At 40.7% G+C, this 21,410-nt stretch overlaps 1 protein-coding gene across 2 annotated transcripts; it reads left to right on the top strand.

Annotated features, from left to right (window-relative positions):
* Nucleotides 1–743: 743 nt before the first annotated feature.
* Nucleotides 744–21,246, top strand: LOC139939054 (protein phosphatase 1 regulatory subunit 35-like). 2 transcript variants are annotated; one of them, XM_071934773.1, is made up of 5 exons: nucleotides 754–856; nucleotides 2,085–2,234; nucleotides 3,656–4,086; nucleotides 4,799–4,908; nucleotides 6,556–21,246. In XM_071934773.1, exons 3-5 carry the CDS (start codon nucleotides 3,849–3,851, stop codon nucleotides 6,724–6,726), a joined length of 519 nt encoding a protein of 172 aa, XP_071790874.1. In that variant the 5' UTR covers nucleotides 754–856; nucleotides 2,085–2,234; nucleotides 3,656–3,848; the 3' UTR covers nucleotides 6,727–21,246. The 2 variants fall into 2 exon arrangements, with proteins under 2 accessions (XP_071790875.1, XP_071790874.1); XM_071934774.1 differs by lacking the exon at nucleotides 2,085–2,234 and having other exon boundaries at nucleotides 744–856.
* Nucleotides 21,247–21,410: the final 164 nt, after the last annotated feature.

Below are 21,410 nucleotides of genomic sequence, written 5' to 3'. Positions count from 1 at the left end.
CATGTGATGTCATGTTCATCAATTGCATTTTCTGTTCCAGGTTCATTTGGTAGAGCAATCACTCAATCAATCAATCAATCAATCACCCAATCAATCAATCAATCAATCAATCTTGCACCATATTCCGCAGGAGGTATAGCCTTAACGAATGTTCATGCTCCACTGGTAGAGCACTGGCAGATAAATCCGGAGGTGGCAGATTCAAATCCTGCTTTCTCTGAGTAATTTTCGCTTTGTTCAGCCCAATATTAAAATTACATTTTTAAAAACTGAACGGTAAGAAACATGTGTGAGTGAACAGAGGACCTCCAAAATTTAAAGTGATATTTCAACCATTTGTACATTTGAGTAGGCTACTGAAAAGATTGCACCCTCGCAATAATTCCTAAAGTACGATATTCTTTTTAGCTGTGAGTTGCACAATAAACTTGCTCTCAATACAAATAAACCCAAAGTTTTAGAGTGTACGTGAAAAAAAAAATTGTGCTTCACATCCGCAAGGTGGTTTTTAATTCTTATATTTTTTGTTTTATATTACTATGAGAAAAGTCCTAAATAGGGAATAACTATGATCGTTGAGGGCGCCCTCTTTAATCAGCACGCGGGAAATCTGCACACGTACACACAATGCTCAACAAGTACATGATAGGTGGTCCGTATGGACACGTACACATACCGTACTACATACACGACGCTGTAAACCTATGTACGTATGTTACGTTCGTTCATTTGCGTCCTATCCACACACGTTGAAAGTTGTGCGCCTTGGTTACGGTACAAAAACTACAAGGCTCACGACGTTTTGTGTGCAGTATTTGGAGCTGAAAGACTTAGTTTCCGTTTCTTTAAATAAAAAGTAAGTATGGTGAGAGTAGACACTTGTTAGCTGTACGTTTTGGGGTTTATATCTTTCAGACTCGGGTTTGGTCTTTGTAAAAATAATTAATCAATAATTGCTTGTGATTGAAGAATGCAAAACATTTTTGTTAGTGTTCAGCATTCAGCCCCGCCCTCTGGCCTTGCCAAGCCTTCTTCTAGAAACTATAAGGCTCCCCCGTGAAAAACGTGCGATGCGGCAGAAAGAAAAACAACACCGACAGTGAGTACCGAGTATAACTTTCCGTATGGCGCCACCACTTTTTCACCCGTTGTTACAAAAAGGAATATATCAAGCAGGTAAATTAGATACTATATTATTTTATTTCGAATGAAAAAGTGGTGGCGCCATACGGAAACTTTTCCAGTACCGAGCAGAAAATTGCATTTTTTGGCGATGTTTTTTAATTTCACTCAACAATAAGGAAATGCATATTGCAAGCATTATTTATAATTTTATATGAATGTATCGTAGCGTCATACGTTATCGACCCTCATATGTTTTCGGTCCCAAACTTTGATTCCCGTTTTACCGCGAGATTGTGTAAGCTGCACCGGTGACAGAAGCTATGCAGTTTACAGTACTCACGGTCTGTATTTTCATCAGGCTTAATCATGCTGAGAATAAAGTTTCCTGTCTTTGGTTATGCTCAAACATTTATAAAATGATTGATTTTTGGTACTAATCACTAGTTAGTACATTATTATGCCAACATTCAAATGAGTCAAAGAAACATCATCCAACCTCAAATGTTCAAAACAAAATTACTATCTGCTAGATTGAGTTTCATTCTGCTTTAGTCACTAGATTGATCACGTGAGGTGGTTACTATTTGGGATTCTATGGTGTGCCAATATGGGGAAAATATTAAAATATTTTAAGTGAAAATGACCCAAAATTATTTTTTTTTGATTTACTTAATACTGTTATAAAATCCGATAAGCGTAATAAATATTAAGTCTACATTAAAGAGAAAATATCATAGATTGGTTTCTTATCTCCTGAAACCAACATTACTGGTCTGAAATGGTGGAAAACGGATTGTTATGAAGTGTGTGTGTTTCAAGGGGGGGTGGGGTGTTTTATTTTCATGCCTTATGATATCTCTGGATTCATAGTAGCCAAAATGCCTTTGGACAAAAATGTAATTAAATTTTTAAAGTAGTAATTGAATAATATTTTTGATTTATTTTGCACACCATACTAGCTTCTGAATAATCAAGAAAATACCAACCAATGAAAGGTGTGAAAACATGTGACGTTGCTCCAATGTCGTGCATGCACAAGGACTGTTAATGGCGGACTGTCTCTCGCAACATAAAACCAAAACTTGAAAAGTTTCAACACACCATGAAGTGTAAGTGTTAATGTTAAAAAATTGGATAGATGATTTGAAAAAAAAAAGTTAGTTTTTGATTGTGAACAATTTTCCTGTTATCCTACTGAAAACACATGACACCGGGATATATTGAGTTGGTGGGGAAATTTTTGGTAGTGTAGTACAAAAGAAACTTCAGTTATTGCTGGCTAACGGTCGTAAAACTTCCACCTATCGGCGCTGATTTGAAAAACGTATAGCGTTAAAGAGGCCCAAAGTATTAGACCCCTATATATTGAGGCTCACGGGGGCTCCCCCGGGGGAGCCTTATAGTTTCTAGGAAGTATGCCAAGCCCATGGGCCATGCACGGTCATGGTGTAATTGTATGATATGATTATGCAGTTTTTATTTTCATGCATTATGATTGTGTGTCGTTCCAATTCCAAGGATGATATGCAGCTTTGCCTTTGTGAATGCTGTTTGGTCCGAGTTTGATTTTGTCTGACTACCCCCTAAGTAAAACTATAATTTATAGTATAATTATAATATAATTGACTTTTAAAATTGACTTTATGTGTATCATCAAGCTCAAATGTGTAGTAAACTGTTGTGTGTAGTGAAAGTGAGTGAAGTATGGAATTTAACCACATATTGGGCATTTGGGGGGTGGGGGAGGGGTTACTCCTAGAACTATGATATGGATTCGTTCGGCTATCGTCTCCACGAACCTCATAGGTTGATATGTCCTCTCACAACACAAACAAGGGGGTTTTGGCATTTCGATATGAGGTCAAATCTCTCTTTTTTTAAATCAAATTTCGCCAAAATTAGGCTCTACCTGTTCTTTGAACTCTCATTGACTTAGTAAATGGTCCAGGAAATCCATTCCGCAATCTCAAAAATTGTTAAAAATTAAACTCTTACCGTCATTCAGTCCCCATCTATTCCGTTTTACCACTACACTACGAATGTCGATTGTCCCTGAACGCATCGCGAAGTCACGACAAGTGATGATCGTGCGCGTATTATTCTTTCCCAAGACGATCGTGGAGAATTATCTGTACATGTTCGTCCTGGAGAGAAAATATACCCAATCCGTGCTTTGTATATAAAATAAAATATCCACGTGTCTGGGAACCACGAAGCTCGCACAGTTGCCTTTTTCATCCACGACCCTTCGATCAACATCCAACATTCACCTTCAACTTTCAAATGGCCCACGCACGAATACCCGCTTATGGTCATAGAGCATTCTCAGTAGCTGCACAAGCTTGCTAGAACAAACTCCCTCTTCACATTCGTGACACATCCACTACTCGTCCTCTATCAGCTCATTCAAGACTCGGCTAAAAACACATCTTTTCAGACAATGTTAAAGGGCTTTGAAACGCCTGTGGAAAGCGCTATACAAATGTTTATTCATATTTTTTTTTATTCATCTTCATTGTTTAATTTGCAGGAAGCTATGGTTGTACTACATAAAGTGGTCCACCTCTGTTGATATACCTGTAGTGGACCAATTGTCTGGAATATACAGTTACATTTTTTGCATGATGTGACAACGGAATGAAGAGGTCCAACAACCCTTAAATCGGTTCCCAAACCAAGAGTCTACTTTCCCATCGTCGACATTGACAAACAAACAGAAAAGCATGGCAGGCAAAAAGGTCCAATTTGACAGCCCTTCTGGTGATGGTACCCTGCTTTCTCAGCCTGTGTATCACTCTACGGCAGCCCTCGGTCACCAGCTGAAGACTCTAAAGCAGATGGAGTTCGATGCAGAGGGGACCGTGCTCAAGGCTCTGGAGAATTCCGAAATGGCTAGAATCAACTTTGCTGAGAAGATTGCCGAAGGTGTTAATGTCTCCAAGAAAAAGAACAAATATTCAGGTAAACGGTTTACAGGCATGACATTTTCAACCATATTCCACTACAGGTAGGAATTGTTTCAGCTGATCAGACAATTTTTTTCCCTTTTTCAGTGCAATAGAGTTTGACCAAATCATTAGGTACAAGGTTTTCGGGGTATAACATTTCCAACCTTCTTTTTAGACGACAGGCAAGCCAGTTACATTTTAGCTGATCAGCTAAGTTCCTGTTTTTTATTCAGTGCAAAAGAAAAACAAGAAATTACACAGACTCATGTACGAGGGGCCTTTTCTGAACTTTGGTTTAGGTTCCAACTCGAGGCTCCACCTGGCCCAATTTCATGGCTCTGCTTACTGTAAGCAAAGAATCAGTGCTTGTGAAAGCAGGGACTTCCGCACTAACGTCAAGGGTATTACAGGGGTTAGCAGGGAACTTTGGCTAGTGTAAACTCCACGTTACTAGGCCCTCTACGCTTAATACACAGCTAGCCATGATATTCGGCGCTTGTCGTGTAAGCGGAGAATGGCGATTGTAAGTGCCCATTTGGTGGTATGCAGAGCCATGAAATTGGGCCCTGATGTTGAAATATCCGCTCTAACATTGATACCGTAGCCCAAGCTAATGTTTGAAAAAGGCCTAGATCTTCCCCATGTGTTTGATGTTTGTTGTCTTGATGAAGTTAAGTCCCCCCCGGCATCCGCAATTCTAAACAGTTCAAGTTTGTTTTCTACAGGTCTGGTCAGTGTTGATGTACCAGTAGAGGCAACTTTAGCACAGGAGGTGGAGGAGAGATTGAGCAGACTAAACACCAACAGTAAAAAACCCTGGCGTAAACCAACCAAGGTAGGCAGCTTAAACTTTCAGTACTTTTGTCCCTCTCTGTACTAGGTAAACAGAATGTACATGCTACACAATTAAGAATCAATCCACTGACACTAATTACACCATATCAGGCTCACGATTTCCCTTGTATGACACACCAAAATACTACACAAAATGTATCGGTTGCTGTTAAAAAATCATCATTTGCTACTTAATGTTAGCATTCAGTGTGCACACAACATGTTCAGTCTAAATATTTTGCTATGCATGTTATAAAAACAGCCAATATTGTTTAATTAAGTTGCTGTTATAAAGCAAAAATGAGTGAGATGCTAAGTAACAAAAAATACCCGTGAGATTGTATTTTGGCTGGTAACCTTTATGCATTAGTCTAAGAGCAAAGTTTTGTAATGCTAAGCTACATTTGTGTTTAATAGCAGCTCTATGAAATTGGTCCAGGTGTTATTACGTTATCGGTCTTTTAAAGCAAATCAACTTGAGTCTAAAAAGGTGGTTAGTCTGGTACCACTTTATGAAGATAGAACTAGACTCTTCGTTATTGTGTAAACAGGGCTTCAAACAAGCGTTGTGCAGGCCTGTATGCTTTGTTTTTGAAAGGGGGAGGGCACAAGGGCATATTCTCCTTGGTAAAGGGCACCCTATGAGGAAATTGTAAATTCCCACTTTGAGCATTTCAAAGGCACTAAGGCAATGACCAAGGGGCATGGAGGCAATCGCCTTTGTTACCTCCGTGAAGTCTCAGGCCTGGTTGTGGCTATGAGGGTTAAAAGGGTCTATTAACAGTCCACCCGCAGAACTCTCGATTTAATAAGTCTCCTTTGTGATTTATCTGCGTGAGTAGGCGTGATTTTTCATGCGTGACCTCGGTTTGAATACTAATTAGTACAAAGGGCTTCTGAAATTCAGTCTTTTTCAGCCTTTTCTGGAAAGTCTCAACCAAAATAATGTACCAGTAAATTGAAACAAAGAGCATATCTGTCGTTATGTATTAAAAAAATCAGTGCAACTCAATTTAAAAAAAAAGAAATTTGTACGTGAAAAATGGCTTCCAAAACGGAGAAAACAAGTCATAAAAACACGGCAAATTTTCCCGTTATGAATGTCGGCAACAGTCCCCAATTAGTATGTATGGATAGATTATTTCATATTCTTGCTAGTCCAGTCAGGATACAGCGATTTCCACCATTAATCCAAAACTCACATTACGAAAAAGTAAACTATTAGACAGAATGGTTTTCTTGCACGGGTGATTGGCTGACGATGACATCATCAACTGATAGGGCAGCATGCTGTTTTTCCGTTGCATGGTACCCCGACCACCAAGCCTAAGTTAGTCAATAACAAAAGCGCCCATCTATACCAGGGGCTGAATGAAATTTCTCTTTTTAAAATTTGAGTTGCATCGATTGTTTTTTATACATAACGACAGATATGCTCTTCGTTTCAATTTACTGGTACATTATTTTGGTTGAGACTTTTCAGCAAAGGCTGAAAATGACCGAATTCCAGAAGCCCTTTGACTAGTTAGTATTCAAACCGAGGTCACGCATGAAAAAACGCTGCATATCCCTGCAGATAAATAACAACGGGGTTTAGTGTACTGCATGTAGACTGTTAATTTAAGCAATGTTCAACTTCCTTTTGCAGGCATCAGATGTTCCCCCTCCAAATATAATGAATGTGTTCACCCCTGACCTGATATTGGAAGAACCAATTCTGCACGTACCCGCATTGACCTCGCAGGAAATCCGAGCAAAGCCGTGTTCACCAGAATCAACCTTTGACCTCTACAGGCACATGCAGTGTTGGGATTCATAACAAAGAGTGCAGTGCTATAAAGGTAATGGTGCAATAAGTATGTTAATTATTTTCAACAAATTCAAGGAAGTAAAGAGTTTCCACTGTGACTGTGTTCTAACGATATGAGTTTGGGTTGTTCTTTGTCAACGTATGCTTATTTATAGGCAAAATGATGAAGGAAGCTGAAAACAGTGTCTACTTGATGAGAAAACAGCAAAAACTATCGTGGTATAGACCAATCCGACACGCACCGGGCGCGCAAGTGTTGAGCACCGCGCACCATTTTCTGCAGTGTCTTCAATGCCTAGATTGTGCACAAAAAGACACCGCAGTTGGTAATTTTCAATAGAGGGCGCTACCAATTTGTTTTCATCGGATTGGTCTATTATCACAAGAATGTTGAATCAATTTACGTTTAGCAAGGTGACAGTGAGTACCAGCTGCATCTCTGGAAATTTGGAAAGGGAAAAAGATAAAAGATATTGTGTCCCTGGAAAAATCTAGGATGCAAGACAAAAAGACAACATCAGACCAGCAGTTCTGGCCGTGTGAATGACTTTTCATGCCAATTCATTTAGAAAAGAGGCAAACGTATTCAAAACAGATCCTTTCGTGACACATTAACTTTGTGACGAGTGAGCTACAGCAGGGTTTCTAATACTGAAATTATTAGATATAACCCCTGTAAACAATGTTCATTGTTTGGCTAAAATGTTTCTGATTTTAATATGAACTATGCGCGAGCGGGAATTCCTGATTGTCACATCAATTTATGCTGCAGTCCTTTGTAGCTTTTTGGAAGGACACTAAATAAATCGACTGTTATTGGTCGCCTTAAATAATGAAACAAATTAAAATTTATTTCAAGAGAAAATACAGCATTGGTGTTCCACAAACATGTTCAACCTTTCAAAAGTTGAGAGGGGGGTCAACAAAAAGGGCACCTTATTATTTTAAAATAAATACAACCTGAAAAACAAAATCTTGTTATTGTGCCACAATGTGGTGTAATTTTTAAAGTTGATCATTCTCTCCGCACTGAAAAAAAACCTCAAATTCCTCACAGGTACATGTATGTTGTGAGTGCATTGAAGCTAACTGGATATCTTTGTAACTATCAATGTTGTATTCTCTCAGTATTAAAGGAGTCATTCGTCATGCTGAATATAGTGGTATATATTGTTCTAAAAGCCTAGAGGTTTGGAATTAGTGAAAACTAATTCAAATCCTCTCGGTTTTTTAAACAATATAAACCAATCTGGGCCCAATTTCATGGCTCTGCTTACCGCCGAATTCTGCCCTTACATCACGATTTGATGCTTACAAGCAAGCATCAAATTTCTGCTAGCCTTGAAAGCGTAGATTGCCTAATAAAGTGGAGTACGCACGTGCAGCAGCCAAAATTCGCCGCTAGCCCGTGAAACACGCTTGCCGTAAGCAAAGAATTCTCTGCTTCCTAAAGCGCCGATTCAGTGCTTACGATAAGCAGAGCCATGAAATTGGGCCCTGTTCAGCATGTGCTGTACAGCTGTTGAGGTGTTCAGCAGCCGATTTCACGAAGCGCCAGGATTAATCCTACATTGTATATCGAGTTAGGACAAGAAACCAGTCCGTAACTTAGGATGGGTTCAATGCGTCCTAATGTCTATGGAAACGGCACGTAACTCAGCCCAAGTCCTAAGATTAATCCTAAGTTAGGAAGAGTTTGGTGAAATCGACAGCTGGAACTTTGTACTAAGTATACAGAGGGTGCTATTTTCTGTGTTTTAGGATTTTCTAAAAGAAGAATTCCTTCTGCATCAACATTTCTGTGAAGGGTTTAGATCAATTTATCGTCGAATGGAGAGAGAAACAGTTATTCTGTTTGACCAAGGTGTTGTACTTCTGGTGATACACAGACTCTTGTGAAACTTGTAAACTTCTGAGAGGCTTAGTGTCTAAAATAAGGGGGGGGCACTGAGGGCTGCAAGCCATTTTTAGGAATTTGCATACATTTGTTAATCCAGGTTTGCTTTGAAAATGGGGGTAAAAGGTTAAGTCCTCAAAAACAGGAACAAGGTGCGAGCGCAAGAGTGGTAGGATGAGTACAGCCTCAAGGAAAAAAGGCGCAGAAAACACAACAAACGGAAACTCAAAATTGTAAAATACGCGACAACTCGGAGCCAAAAAACCCACAGTCACCCTGGACTTGCAAACATTTTTATTACATGCAACATGTAGACTGTTTGTCTACATAGGTTCTAGAGGACCAGATTTAAACATTTGACACGCACAAATTGCAAAAGTTTTGTTTTATTGTTGATTCTTGTTTATAAATTAGGTAGTTATTGATGACAATATCCAAAATGCAGTGCTCATCTGCTGGTGGTAGTCATTTGATGGCAGCACTCTTGAGATTCTTTGCAACCTAAATCACCAAATAACTTTTTTCCCCAGACTTAATGTTGTGTCGCATCCACCATACACGCATGTACATGTACATGTAGTCAATGCCTTGGCTCCAACAGCTCTGATTTGGTCGCGGCTAGCTGAACTTGAAATAAAGCATTTGTCAAATGCATCAAATCTTCGGATTTCTTCACTCTGTTTTTAAATCTTTGGATTTCTTCACTCTGTATTTAGACCTACGCAGGGCTTTTTTTTCAGTGCATAACATTTATGTTGCTTTATGATATTTTGGCAATTGCCATCGCAATTTTGGATCATCAGGGTTGGGACAAGACTTGCTCTGTGACTTTTCCTAACATGACAATTCACTACTTAGACCAGCTTCAAAACTCATTTGAAAACTTACTTTTGTGCTTAATTCTTTGTGGCTCATTGTCAACTTGCTTCTGCATCTCTCCTGCGCCAGGAGTGTCTTTTAGACAGACATGGCACATTATAAATGGCCACTACAGTGATGATCTCGAGGTAGTACCCCCAAACTATACATGCGAGACGAGCGAGGACGAGTTTTATCATGGGGAAATTCTACCCCTTGAAAGCCCAACCCCTCACATGTAACAGCACCCAACCACACGGTCCACATAGCTGTAGAAAATACAGGGAAGCGAGGTTCAATTTCTCTTTTGATATGATAATAATAATAATAATAACAATAATAATAATAAAAAACATTTATATAGCGCCAAATCCACTAAAAATGCTCCCAGGCGCTTTACAACAATAAAAACTTGCATTTTAACCACAAAAACTAAATAATTAAAAGGTCAAAAATTAGATCCACCAAATATGATCATAAAACAATAAAGGTACTGTACAAGTAAACAGATGAATATACATGTATAATCAATCAAACACATTTAGTAAAAGCCACGGAAAATATGGTGGTACTGAAAAGGACCGGTTGGTTTAGGGACTTAGTACCCAGTTGCTTTTCCTTGTTGTTCTATCACTGTCAGGTAGACTTTCTTGAGGTAGCTGATGTACTTTGTACTAGACTCGGTTGTTACTTTTGTCTCCCAAAACAGCTTGATCCCAGCGATGAGTTGCTCTTTGTTTGTTGGTTTTACTCGACGACGCAAGAAGTGCTTGAACTCGTGCCACAGGTTTTCTATTGGGTTGAGATCTGGTCTTTCAGCCTGAGGTGGCATGCAGTTGATCTTGGCAGCCTTCATAACATCCTTGTTGTCATTGGAGGTATGTTTCTGATCGTTGTCTTGTTGGAAACGATGACCATCCGGGAAACAGGCTGGCGGATGAGGGTTTTTTCAAGGATATCTTCCCTGAAAAGCTGCCCATCCATGATGTCCTGAAACACCACAATGGGGGTTTTCCCTTATTTTGAAATACCTGCACAGACTGGGTGCTTTGGTTTTGTCTTTAATTTTCTTGGTCTCTTCTTCTTTTGGAATGTCAACTTGCTTTATTGGTCGAATTGTATGCTGCACTCGACAGTGAAGATGACATTATCGAGGGATTCTCCCCGATGTTGAGCATTTAAGCAAAAATCTAGTTGTTTGCTTATTGGCATCCCTGATCATCTTGCGATAGGTCGGACCGATGGCCACCCATTCAAGCTTCAACCGCCGTCAACGGATGGTTGATTCCGACCAATGAGAGCAAAGAAGTTGTAGAGAATTAAGGAGATGTCACGGGAACGTAGCTCATCGTCGTTTTCATACAGGTCGTGAATCACGCCGTTTAAGTACGAAGGAGACTTGGAGCATCTCTCAGATCTTGGGATTGTCTGCACATCCTGTTTGGTAATATTTCTTCAAAAATAAATGCACAGTAAATATGCACCTAAATATCTTTTTGCCGTGCCCCTGATGAATCTAGTGAGGTGATTCGAGTTTTTCGCGTAAAGAGAGAGTCAATGTACCATTGTGAAAACAAATCGTTGTCCATTTAAAATTTTAAGCACCAGCTCTGTAGAATTCCCGTCCCCCATATTTTTTTATGAAGTTAAATATTGAATTCCCATCCTGGATTTTTATCTCTTTGTTTCAAGTAGAAGTGGTTTGTAGAATTTTGCCCGTAATTGTTAAGTACTGGTCCTGTCCAGTTATTTTTTTTTTGAGGAGTAAAAAATATTGAATTCCCGCCCAGAGCTCTTTTCTATCCTGATGCCGTGTTTGCAAGTATAAGAATTAGTGATTCCAAGAAAGAAATTACATTCAAAACAAACAAAATGCTGTCAATGTACATGTGGGTAGGTCTTCAACTGCCTTGATGACATGAGAGCCGTTATCTGCTGTGATGCACAAAGTAATAACCCTAGCACAGATTACAAAAATCATTCCATGGCAAACAATCTTTTGCAAATTACATTGTATAAAAGATTCAGCCTAACAGATATGAGATTCTTTGGGTCCTTGCTGTTTTTTTGCTTTCTTGGCACGGGGTCTCTCTTCTTCTTCTTTCAACTACTGTTGAGTCTTTGCCAACGATACTGTGAGCCACCCCTAACACCCTCCTGACTCTCCCGTGAATGGGTGCCATGTTTAGTAAGAGTTAGTAATTCTAAGAATGAAAACCTTCTCAAACTCAGCCTGTAATTGTCAGTCACATTAGCGATGCTGAATAAGTCATACACAGAATACCCAGTAAGTCCCCTGTCATCGAAGCCTGGTTTTGAGCAGCTTTAACTGAACCTGCATTCTGAATCAGCCAAGCTTGCTGGAATAGTGAGCATAAATAGTCCATATTTCATGTATAACTTCCTACCTGCGATTCCAGAGTACCTTCCCACAGTCAGCCTGTAGCCTGTAGTTAGCATAAATATTAAACCTACATGTATAACTTCCTACCTGCGATTCCAGAGTACCTTCCCAAACTCAACCTGTAGCCTGTAGTTAGCATAAATATTAAACCTACACTTATAACTTCCTACCTGCGATTCCAGAGTACCTTCCCACAGTCAGCCTGTAGCCTGTAGTTAGCATAAATATTAAACCTACATTTATAACTTCCTACCTGCGATTCCAGAGTACCTTCCCAAACTCAACCTGTAGCCTGTAGTTAGCATAAATATTAAACCTACACTTATAACTTCCTACCTGCGATTCCAGAGTACCTTCCCACAGTCAGCCTGTAGCCTGTAGTTAGCATAAATATTAAACCTACATTTATAACTTCCTACCTGCGATTCCAGAGTACCTTCCCACAGTCAGCCTGTAGCCTGTAGTTAGCATAAATATTAAACCTACATTTATAACTTCCTACCTGCGATTCCAGAGTACCTTCCCAAACTCAGCCTGTAGCCTGTAGTTAGCATAAATATTAAACCTACATTTATAACTTCCTACCTGCGATTCCAGAGTACCTTCCCATAGTCAGCCTGTAGCCTGTAGTTAGCATAAATATTAAACCTACATTTAAATAACTTCCTACGTGCGATTCCAGAGTACCTTCCCACAGTCAGCCTGTAGCATGTAGTTAGCATAAATATTAAACCTACACTTATAACTTCCTACCTGCGATTCCAGAGTACCTTCCCATAGTCAGCCTGTAGCCTGTAGTTAGCATAAATATTAAACCTACATTTATAACTTCCTACCTGCGATTCCAGAGTACCTTCCCAACGTCAGCCTGTAGCATGTAGTTAGTATAAACATACCACCTTCACGAATGTATAACTTCTTGTCTCCGATTCCTGAGTACCTTCCCAAACTCAGCCTGTCGTTGTCACTCACATCAGCGATGCTGAACTAGTCTTACACGGCATACCCGATACTGTCGCCGAAGCCTTTTTTTGTGGTAACTGTCACTGAATCTGCGTAACTGCATCAGCTGAGCTTGTTGGAACAGTTAGCATAAAGTATACAAGACAGCTACATGTACATGTATTGCTAGATAGCATTAATATTCCACCTACATGTTTAACTTCTTGCCTTTGATTCCTGTGTCTTACCAAACTCAGCCTGTCGTTGTCACTCACGTCAGCGATGCTAAACGAGTCATACAAGGCAAATCCGATACTGTCGCCGAAGCCTGTTTTTTGAGCAGCTTTATCTGAATCTGCATTCTCAGCAGAGCTTGCTGGAATAGTTAACATAAAGTATACAAGACAGCTCACGTACGTGTAATGCTAGGTAGCATTAATATTCATTTAAATAGTCCACGTCCATGTATTGTAACTTCTTTCCTGCGATTCCAGAGTACCTTCCCACACTCAGTCTGTAGCCTGCAGTTAGCATAAATATTCCACTTACATATAACTTCTACTTCTAACTGCAAATCATGAGTACCTGCCCACAGTCAGCCTGAACTTGTCACTCACATCAGCAATGCTGAATGAGTCTTACACGGCATACCCAATACTGTCGCCGAAGCCTTTTTTTGTGGTAGCTGTCACTGAATCTGCGTAACTGCATCACCCCAGCTTGCTGGAATAGTTAGCATAAAGTATACAAGACAGCTACATGTACATGTAATGCTAGATAGCATTAATATTCCACCTACATGTTTCACTTCTTGCCTTCGATTTCTGAGTACCTTCCCAAACTCAGTCTGTCGTTGTCACTCACATCAGCGATGCTGAACGAGTCATACAAGGCAAAACCGATACTGTCGCCGAAGCCTGGTTTTTGAGCAGCTTTATCTGAATCTGCATTCTGCATTCTCAGCCGAGCTGGCTGGTACAGCATAAATATTCCACTATAACTTCCTACCTGCGATTCCCGAGTACCTTCCCAACGTCAGCCTGTAGCATGTAGTTAGCATAAACATGCCACCTTCACGTGTGTATAACTTCTTGTCTCTGATTCCTGAGTACCTTCCCAAACTCAGCCTGTAGTTGTCACTCACATCAGCAATGCTGAACGAGTCTTACACGGCATACCCGATACTGTCGTCGAAGCCTTTTTTGTGGCAGCTGTCACTGAATCTGCGTAACTGCATCAGCTGAGCTTGTTGAATAGTTAGCATAAAGTATACAAGACAGCTACATGTACATGTAATGTTAGATAGCATTAATATTCCACCTACATGTTTAACTTCTTGCCTTCGATTCCTGTGTCTTACCAAACTCAGCCTGTCGTTGTCACTCACATCAGCGATGCTGAACGAGTCATACAAGGCAAAGACGATACTGTCGCCGAAGCCTGGTTTTTGAGCAGCTTTATCTGAATCTGCATTCTGCATTCTCAGCCGAGCTTGCTGGAACAGCATAAATATTCCACTATAACTTCCTACCTGCGATTCCCGAGTACCTTCCCAACGTCAGCCTGTAGCATGTAGTTAGCATAAACATGCCACCTTCACGTATGCATAACTTCTTGCCTCCGATTCCTGAGTACCTTCCCAAACTCAGCCTGTCGTTGTCACTCACATCAGCGATGCTGAACGAGTCTTACAAGGCAAAACCAATACTGTCGCCGAAGCCTGGTTTTTGAGCAGCTTTATCTGAATCTGCATTCTGCATTCTCAGCCGAGCTTGCTGGAACAGCATAAATATTCCACTATAACTTCCTACCTGTGATTCCAGAGTACCTTCCCAACGTCAGCCTGTAGCATGTAGTTAGCATAAACATGCCACCTTCACGTATGTTTAACTTCTTGTCTCCGATTCCTGAGTACCTTCCCAAACTCAGCCTGTCATTGTCACTCACATCAGCGATGCTGAACGAGTCTTACAAGGCAAAATCGATACTGTCTCCGAAGCCTGGTTTTTGAGCAGCTTTATCTGATTCTGCATTCTGCATTCTCAGCCGAGCTTGCTGGAATAGTTAGCATAAAGTATACAAGACAGCTACATGTACATGTAATGCTAGATAGCATTAATATTCATTTAAATAGTCCACGTCCATGTATTGTAACTTCTTTCCTGCGATTCCATAGTACCTTCCCACACTCAGTCTGTAGCCTGCAGTTAGCATAAATATTCCACTTACATATAACTTCTAACTGCAAATCCTGAGTACCTGCCCACAGTCAGCCTGAACTTGTCACTCACATCAGCGATGCTGAATGAGTCTTACACGGCATACCCGATAATGTCGCCGAAGCCTTTTTTTGTGGTAGCTGTCACTGAATCTGTGTAACTGCATCAGCCCAGCTTGCTGGAGTAGTTAGCATCAAGTATACAAGACAGCTACATGTACATGTAATGCTAGACAGCATTAATATTCCACCTACATGTTTAACTTCTTGCCTTCGATTTCTGAGTACCTTCCCAAACTCAGTCTGTCGTTGTCACTCACATCAGCGATGCTGAACGAGTCATACAAGGCAAAACCGATACTGTCGCCGAAGCCTGGTTTTTGAGCAGCTTTATCTGAATCTGCATTCTGCATTCTCAGCCGAGCTTGCTGGAACAGCATAAATATTCCACTATAACTTCCTACCTGCGATTCCCGAGTACCTTCCCAACGTCAGCCTGTAGCATGTAGTTAGCATAAACATGCCACCTTCACGTGTGTATAACTTCTTGTCTTTGATTCCTGAGTACCTTCCCAAACTCAGCCTGTAGTTGTCACTCACATCAGTGATGCTGAACGAGTCTTACACGGCATACCCGATACTGTCGTCGAAGCCTTTTTTGAGGCAGCTGTCACTGAATCTGCGTAACTGCATCAGCCCAGCTTGTTGGAATAGTTAGCATAAAGTATACAAGACAGCTACATGTACATGTAATGTTAGATAGCATTAATATTCCACCTACATGTTTAACTTCTTGCCTTCGATTCCTGTGTCTTACCAAACTCAGTCTGTCGTTGTCACTCACATCGGCGATGCTGAACGAGTCATACAAGGCAAAACCGATACTGTCGCCGAAGCCTGGTTTTTGAGCAGCTTTATCTGAATCTGCATTCTGCATTCTCAGCCGAGCTTGCTGGAACAGCATAAATATTCCACTATAACTTCCTACCTGTGATTCCCGAGTACCTTCCCAACGTCAGCCTGTAGCATGTAAATAGCATAAACATGCCACCTTCACGTATGTTTAACTTCTTGTCTCCGATTCCTGAGTACCTTCCCAAACTCAGCCTGTGGTTGTCACTCACATCAGCGATGCTGAACGAGTCTTACAAGGCAAAACCGATACTGTCTCCGAAGCCTGGTTTTTGAGCAGCTTTATCTGATTCTGCATTCTGCATTCTCAGCCGAGCTTGCTGGAATAGTTAGCATAAAGTATACAAGACAGCTACATGTACATGTAATGCTAGATAGCATTAATATTCATTTAAATAGTCCACGTCCATGTATTGTAACTTCTTTCCTGCGATTCCATAGTACCTTCCCACACTCAGTCTGTAGCCTGCAGTTAGCATAAATATTCCACTTACATATAACTTCTAACTGCAAATCCTGAGTACCTGCCCACAGTCAGCCTGAACTTGTCACTCACATCAGCGATGCTGAATGAGTCTTACACGGCATACCCGATACTGTCGCCGAAGCCTTTTTTTGTGGTAGCTGTCACTGAATCTGCGTAACTGCATCAGCCCAGCTTGCTGGAGTAGTTAGCATAAAGTATACAAGACAGCTACATGTACATGTAATGCTAGACAGCATTAATATTCCACCTACATGTTTAACTTCTTGCCTTTGATTCCTGAGTACCTTCCCAAACTCAGTCTGTCGTTGTCACTCACATCAGCGATGCTGAACGAGTCATACAAGGCAAAACCGATACTGTCGCCGAAGCCTGGTTTTTGAGCAGCTTTATCTGAATCTGCATTCTGCATTCTCAGCCGAGCTTGCTGGAACAGCATAAATATTCCACTATAACTTCCTACCTGCGATTCCCGAGTACCTTCCCAACGTCAGCCTGTAGCATGTAGTTAGCATAAACATGCCACCTTCACGTGTGTATAACTTCTTGTCTCTGATTCCTGAGTACCTTCCCAAACTCAGCCTGTCATTATCACTCACATCAGCAATGCTGAACGAGTCTTACACGGCATACCCGATACTGTCGTCGAAGCCTTTTTTGAGGCAGCTGTCACTGAATCTGCGTAACTGCATCAGCCCAGCTTGTTGGAATAGTTAGCATAAAGTATACAAGACAGCTACATGTACATGTAATGTTAGATAGCATTAATATTCCACCTACATGTTTAACTTCTTGCCTTCGATTCCTGTGTCTTACCAAACTCAGCCTGTCGTTGTCACTCACATCGGCGATGCTGAACGAGTCATACAAGGCAAAACCGATACTGTCGCCGAAGCCTGGTTTTTGAGCAGCTTTATCTGAATCTGCATTCTGCATTCTCAGCCGAGCTTGCTGGAACAGCATAAATATTCCACTATAACTTCCAACCTACGATTCCCGAGTACCTTCCCAACGTCAGCCTATAGCATGTAGTTAGCATAAACATGCCACCTTCACGTATGCATAACTTCTTGCCTCCGATTCCTGAGTACCTTCCCAAACTCAGCCTGTCATTGTCACTCACATCAGCGATGCTGAACGATTCATACACGGCATACCCGATACTGTCGCCGAAGCCTGGTTTTTGAGCAGCTTTATCTGAATCTGCATTCTGCATTCTCAGCCGAGCTTGCTGGAACAGCATAAATATTCCACTATAACTTCCTACCTGCGATTCCCGAGTACCTTCCCAACATCAGCCTGTAGCATGTAAATAGCATAAACATGCCACCTTCACGTATGTACAATTTCTTGCCTTTGATTCTTGAGTACCTTCCCAAACTCAGCCTGTCGTTGTCACTCACATCAGTGATGCTGAACGAGTCATACATGGCAAAGCCTTTTTTGTTACATACAAAATGATCAAAGGCGCAGAACACGTACTAAAAAGTGGAAGAAAAAGACAAAGAAAAAAGACTGGTCACCAGGCCAGTGCCCAAACAAATGTAAGGGGATACAAATGTCCCGCCAACAGAGAACTAATATTACTTCCCTACCTGTCCCTGCTGGCATCAGTAATGTTGTGACCTTTACAGGAGACAGACGCATTTAACCCTAACTTGATAAAATTCTAACCTAAAAGGTTTTAAAAGGTGGGTTATGTTGTCAAAGTCATCTAGGGCAATTATGTGTTTTTTCGTAATTTTCTTTTCATACCAAGAGGAAACTTTCATCTTTTTTTTTGGGGGGGGGGTCTGAAGTTATCTAAAGTTCTTGATCCTTTTGAGTCTTTTCTGTCAACAGTTTATTTATTTATTCATAAAGGCTTTAAAATCAACAAAATTACACAGCGACAAAATACTTGAAATTCATACAATCATGATGAAAACATAAGAGTATCCAACATACAAAGAACAAACAGAAGCCTTGGGAATGCCTAAACAGGAATAAGTAAAAAAAAAAACATGAAAAAAAAAAACCATATTTAAGTATTTACAAGACTAGATAAACTTGCTTTAAATCACTCCTCGCTGGCAATGTTGGTAAACATTTCAACTCAATTCAATTAATTATACACACCACGTTAAAAACATGAAAATTGCCTTCCAGTGTGTGTCATTGATAAAAAAACACAGAATTTTAAATATATAAAATAAACTACAGGTATAAAAATATAAACGGGACAAAATACATGTACACAGAGACCTTTTGTACTTCAGACTTGCTGGCTAGTGGTCCTTTGAAGGTGAGCTCACAATGCTGTTAAACCTCTTCCATTCTTTGGGAAGATCTGGTCTATCCCGGAACATTGTTGGTGTTTCGCCTTTTGGCATTCTGACTCTTTTGTTGTTGAAATAAGTTCACTGTGGGTGATATTTGCTCTCCAACTCTTCAAAGTTCTCCTTTACTGCTCAAGTTCTCCTTGACTGTATACGGCGAGGAGTGCAGGATGTTTAACACCATGCGTGTCTTTAAAGCATGTCGCCTTATTGTCGTCAATGCTTGCCTACTTGTTTGTATTTATTTGTGGCTAACCTGTGAACATTATATTAGCCTCTGCTAAAATTATGGCTGCAAGTGCTCCAGACCCTGTGAACTGGGTGTTTTTAGTGCAGTGTGATCCAAATGATGACAAATTTAAATTTGTCACACACTGCGCAGTCCTCTCTCAACCTTGTAGCTGATGTTGACACTGTAGCATGTACCTGTCCAAAATCTGAGAATGGTCCTTCATCTGACCCACTTGGTATGGCAGACAAAGTAATACGTTTATCGGCATATTTAGTGTTCTCCCAGTAGTGGTTAATACGGGCCATAGTGTTGTCGAAAACAGTTTTCTCCTCGGCAATGCGATCATCATTACTCAGTTGTCTTTGCTGGCAAGGTGGGAGTTCGCCAGGCAGATTGGTGGGGATTGACACTGAAGTCAAAGCCCATGTGCAGGGAGACCACAAACGCTTGAGCGGTTTGAGGGCTGAGTGTCCAGGACAATAGCTGGTTACAAGTAGGGCATCCAGCTTGCACTGCTTGAAGAGGCGGCCATAGTACATCTCTATGCATACTAAGGTGTTATCTCATCAAACCCCCATCCAAACCAATCTCAATTTTTGCCTTGCACAACTGTATTTATTTGTGGTTTACATGTGAACACAATATCATCGAGGAGCACTTTGTACATCTTATAGTGCTCAATCCCCCGATGAGTCTGGTACTGGATCCGGTAACCAGGCAAGGTCCTCTGCTTGTAGCTTCTTCGCACTGCAACAGTTCGCATCATCACACTTTCTTATCGTGCAAGCGTAGAGTACTAGGTTCTGTCCTTTTGGTAAAACAGTCTGCAACCCACATCAATTACGTTTTTGCAGTCTTTTTTCCAAAATGCATCAAACTGTGGGGTGGATTTACTCCAAACATAAGTTTTCTCACATAAGCCATTCTCACAGACTTTAACAGGAGAAGACCAATAAAATGTCCTCATCTCCTCATCTGCTCTTCACTAGATATTTTCCATATCAAATTGAGAGTTAGATTTGGAAGCGATGAGCAAGATCTCGCCATTCTTGCGAGTGTGGTCTTGTTGCCCACCTTGTCTGGTTTTATAGCGTCATCTGTTGAGTTGTTCAATGGTGGACTGCATTGTCTTTCTCTCACTGTCGATGGTGGTGGTTTTTCGATTCTGTATTGTAGGATTGTAGATGATTCAAAATCAAGGTATTTTGATCCAAAATATCCTCCATCATCCTCATCATAGATCTGCAGTTGTTGCAGGACAATGTGCAAGTGGAGAAAGCCTGCAAACAAACCACGATTGCGTAAAATTAGCATTTTGACATTGTAGAGTACTAGGTTCTGTCCTTTCCGTTTCAGTGGCAAGCATTATTGACGAGCCGAACATGCTTCCAATCAAACTTTACGAGGTGTTTTCATAACCCCTTCTGCTTCGGCAAGTTCCTTCATATGCTCGCCAATGTCCTCTTTGCTTATTTCTACATTCTTGAAAATGGGGGTAATTTCCCCAAAATGTTCTCGCAGTGCTGACGGAACACGGATGTCGCACTCCACCAGACCGCTAATGTTCCATCAGCGATAAGGTTCTCGACTTGACACTGTGGCAATGAATATATATTGTGGAGTGGGAGACGGCCTGACTTTAGAGTTCCTTTTAAATCTGGATTGTTTTGTTTTTTCTGTCCCCCACTCACATTCTTTCATTTCATAGCTAATTAATTGTTAAAATTTGAACTTTTACAAAGACAATTCAAATGATTTCATGATGGGAGTTGTCTGGTTTTATTATTTTTACAAATCAATATATGTTGTAGTTACACCGTCCTCTGCAACTTTTCGCTTGGGGTAGAACTATGTGAATGCAGTTTTAATCTGCCGATATGTGTTGCATACTTCCATCCCGCAATCTAAACCCTCGATTTGTCCCAACCCCACCCTTCTTCGAAGTAAGAACAGAGAGATATCTTTCTTTTGAGATGGCATTTGTGTTTTTGTTGAGTCTTTTGCAACTGACTTTGTTTTGATCAGCGAAACAGAAGTAGGTTTTGCTACAAAGTGAAACGATTCCCTGTCCCTCCAACTCTACTTTGAACAAGCCGGGGGTTCGCTTGTCATACGCCATATTAACCGGACTATCCTTTCGTGGAAACCACTTTGCTTTTTCAAGATGGAGTTCTTCCCCCATGTCCTCTTTAAAGGAACACGTTGCCTTGGATCGGTCGAGTTGGTCTTTGAAAAGCGTTTGTAACCGTTTTTTATAAAATGCATATGGGTAGAAAGATGTTGTAAAAGTAGAATACACAGATCCACACAAACATGACTCGAAATTGCGTGGTTTTCCATTTACCTCGTCGACTAGCACGTCGGCCATTTATGGGGGTCAAAATTTTGACTCCCATAAATGGCCGACCGTGTTAGTTCGCACAGTAGA

Source organism: Asterias amurensis, chromosome 6 (genome assembly GCF_032118995.1).
Source record: "Asterias amurensis chromosome 6, ASM3211899v1".
Taxonomy (NCBI): Eukaryota; Metazoa; Echinodermata; class Asteroidea; order Forcipulatida; family Asteriidae; genus Asterias; species Asterias amurensis.
The sequence above is the reverse complement of the archived record's forward strand: the minus strand, read 5'-3'. Positions and strand labels throughout refer to the sequence as shown.

Coding starts and splice junctions, on each gene's coding strand:
- LOC139939054 (XM_071934774.1), top strand. CDS start 3,849: ATGGCAGGCAAAAAGGTCCAATTTGACAGCCCTTCTGGTGATGGTACC. Junction 4,087..4,798: donor GAAAAAGAACAAATATTCAG/GTAAACGGTTTA, acceptor TGTTTTCTACAG/GTCTGGTCAGTGTTGATGTA. Junction 4,909..6,555: donor CCTGGCGTAAACCAACCAAG/GTAGGCAGCTTA, acceptor TTCCTTTTGCAG/GCATCAGATGTTCCCCCTCC.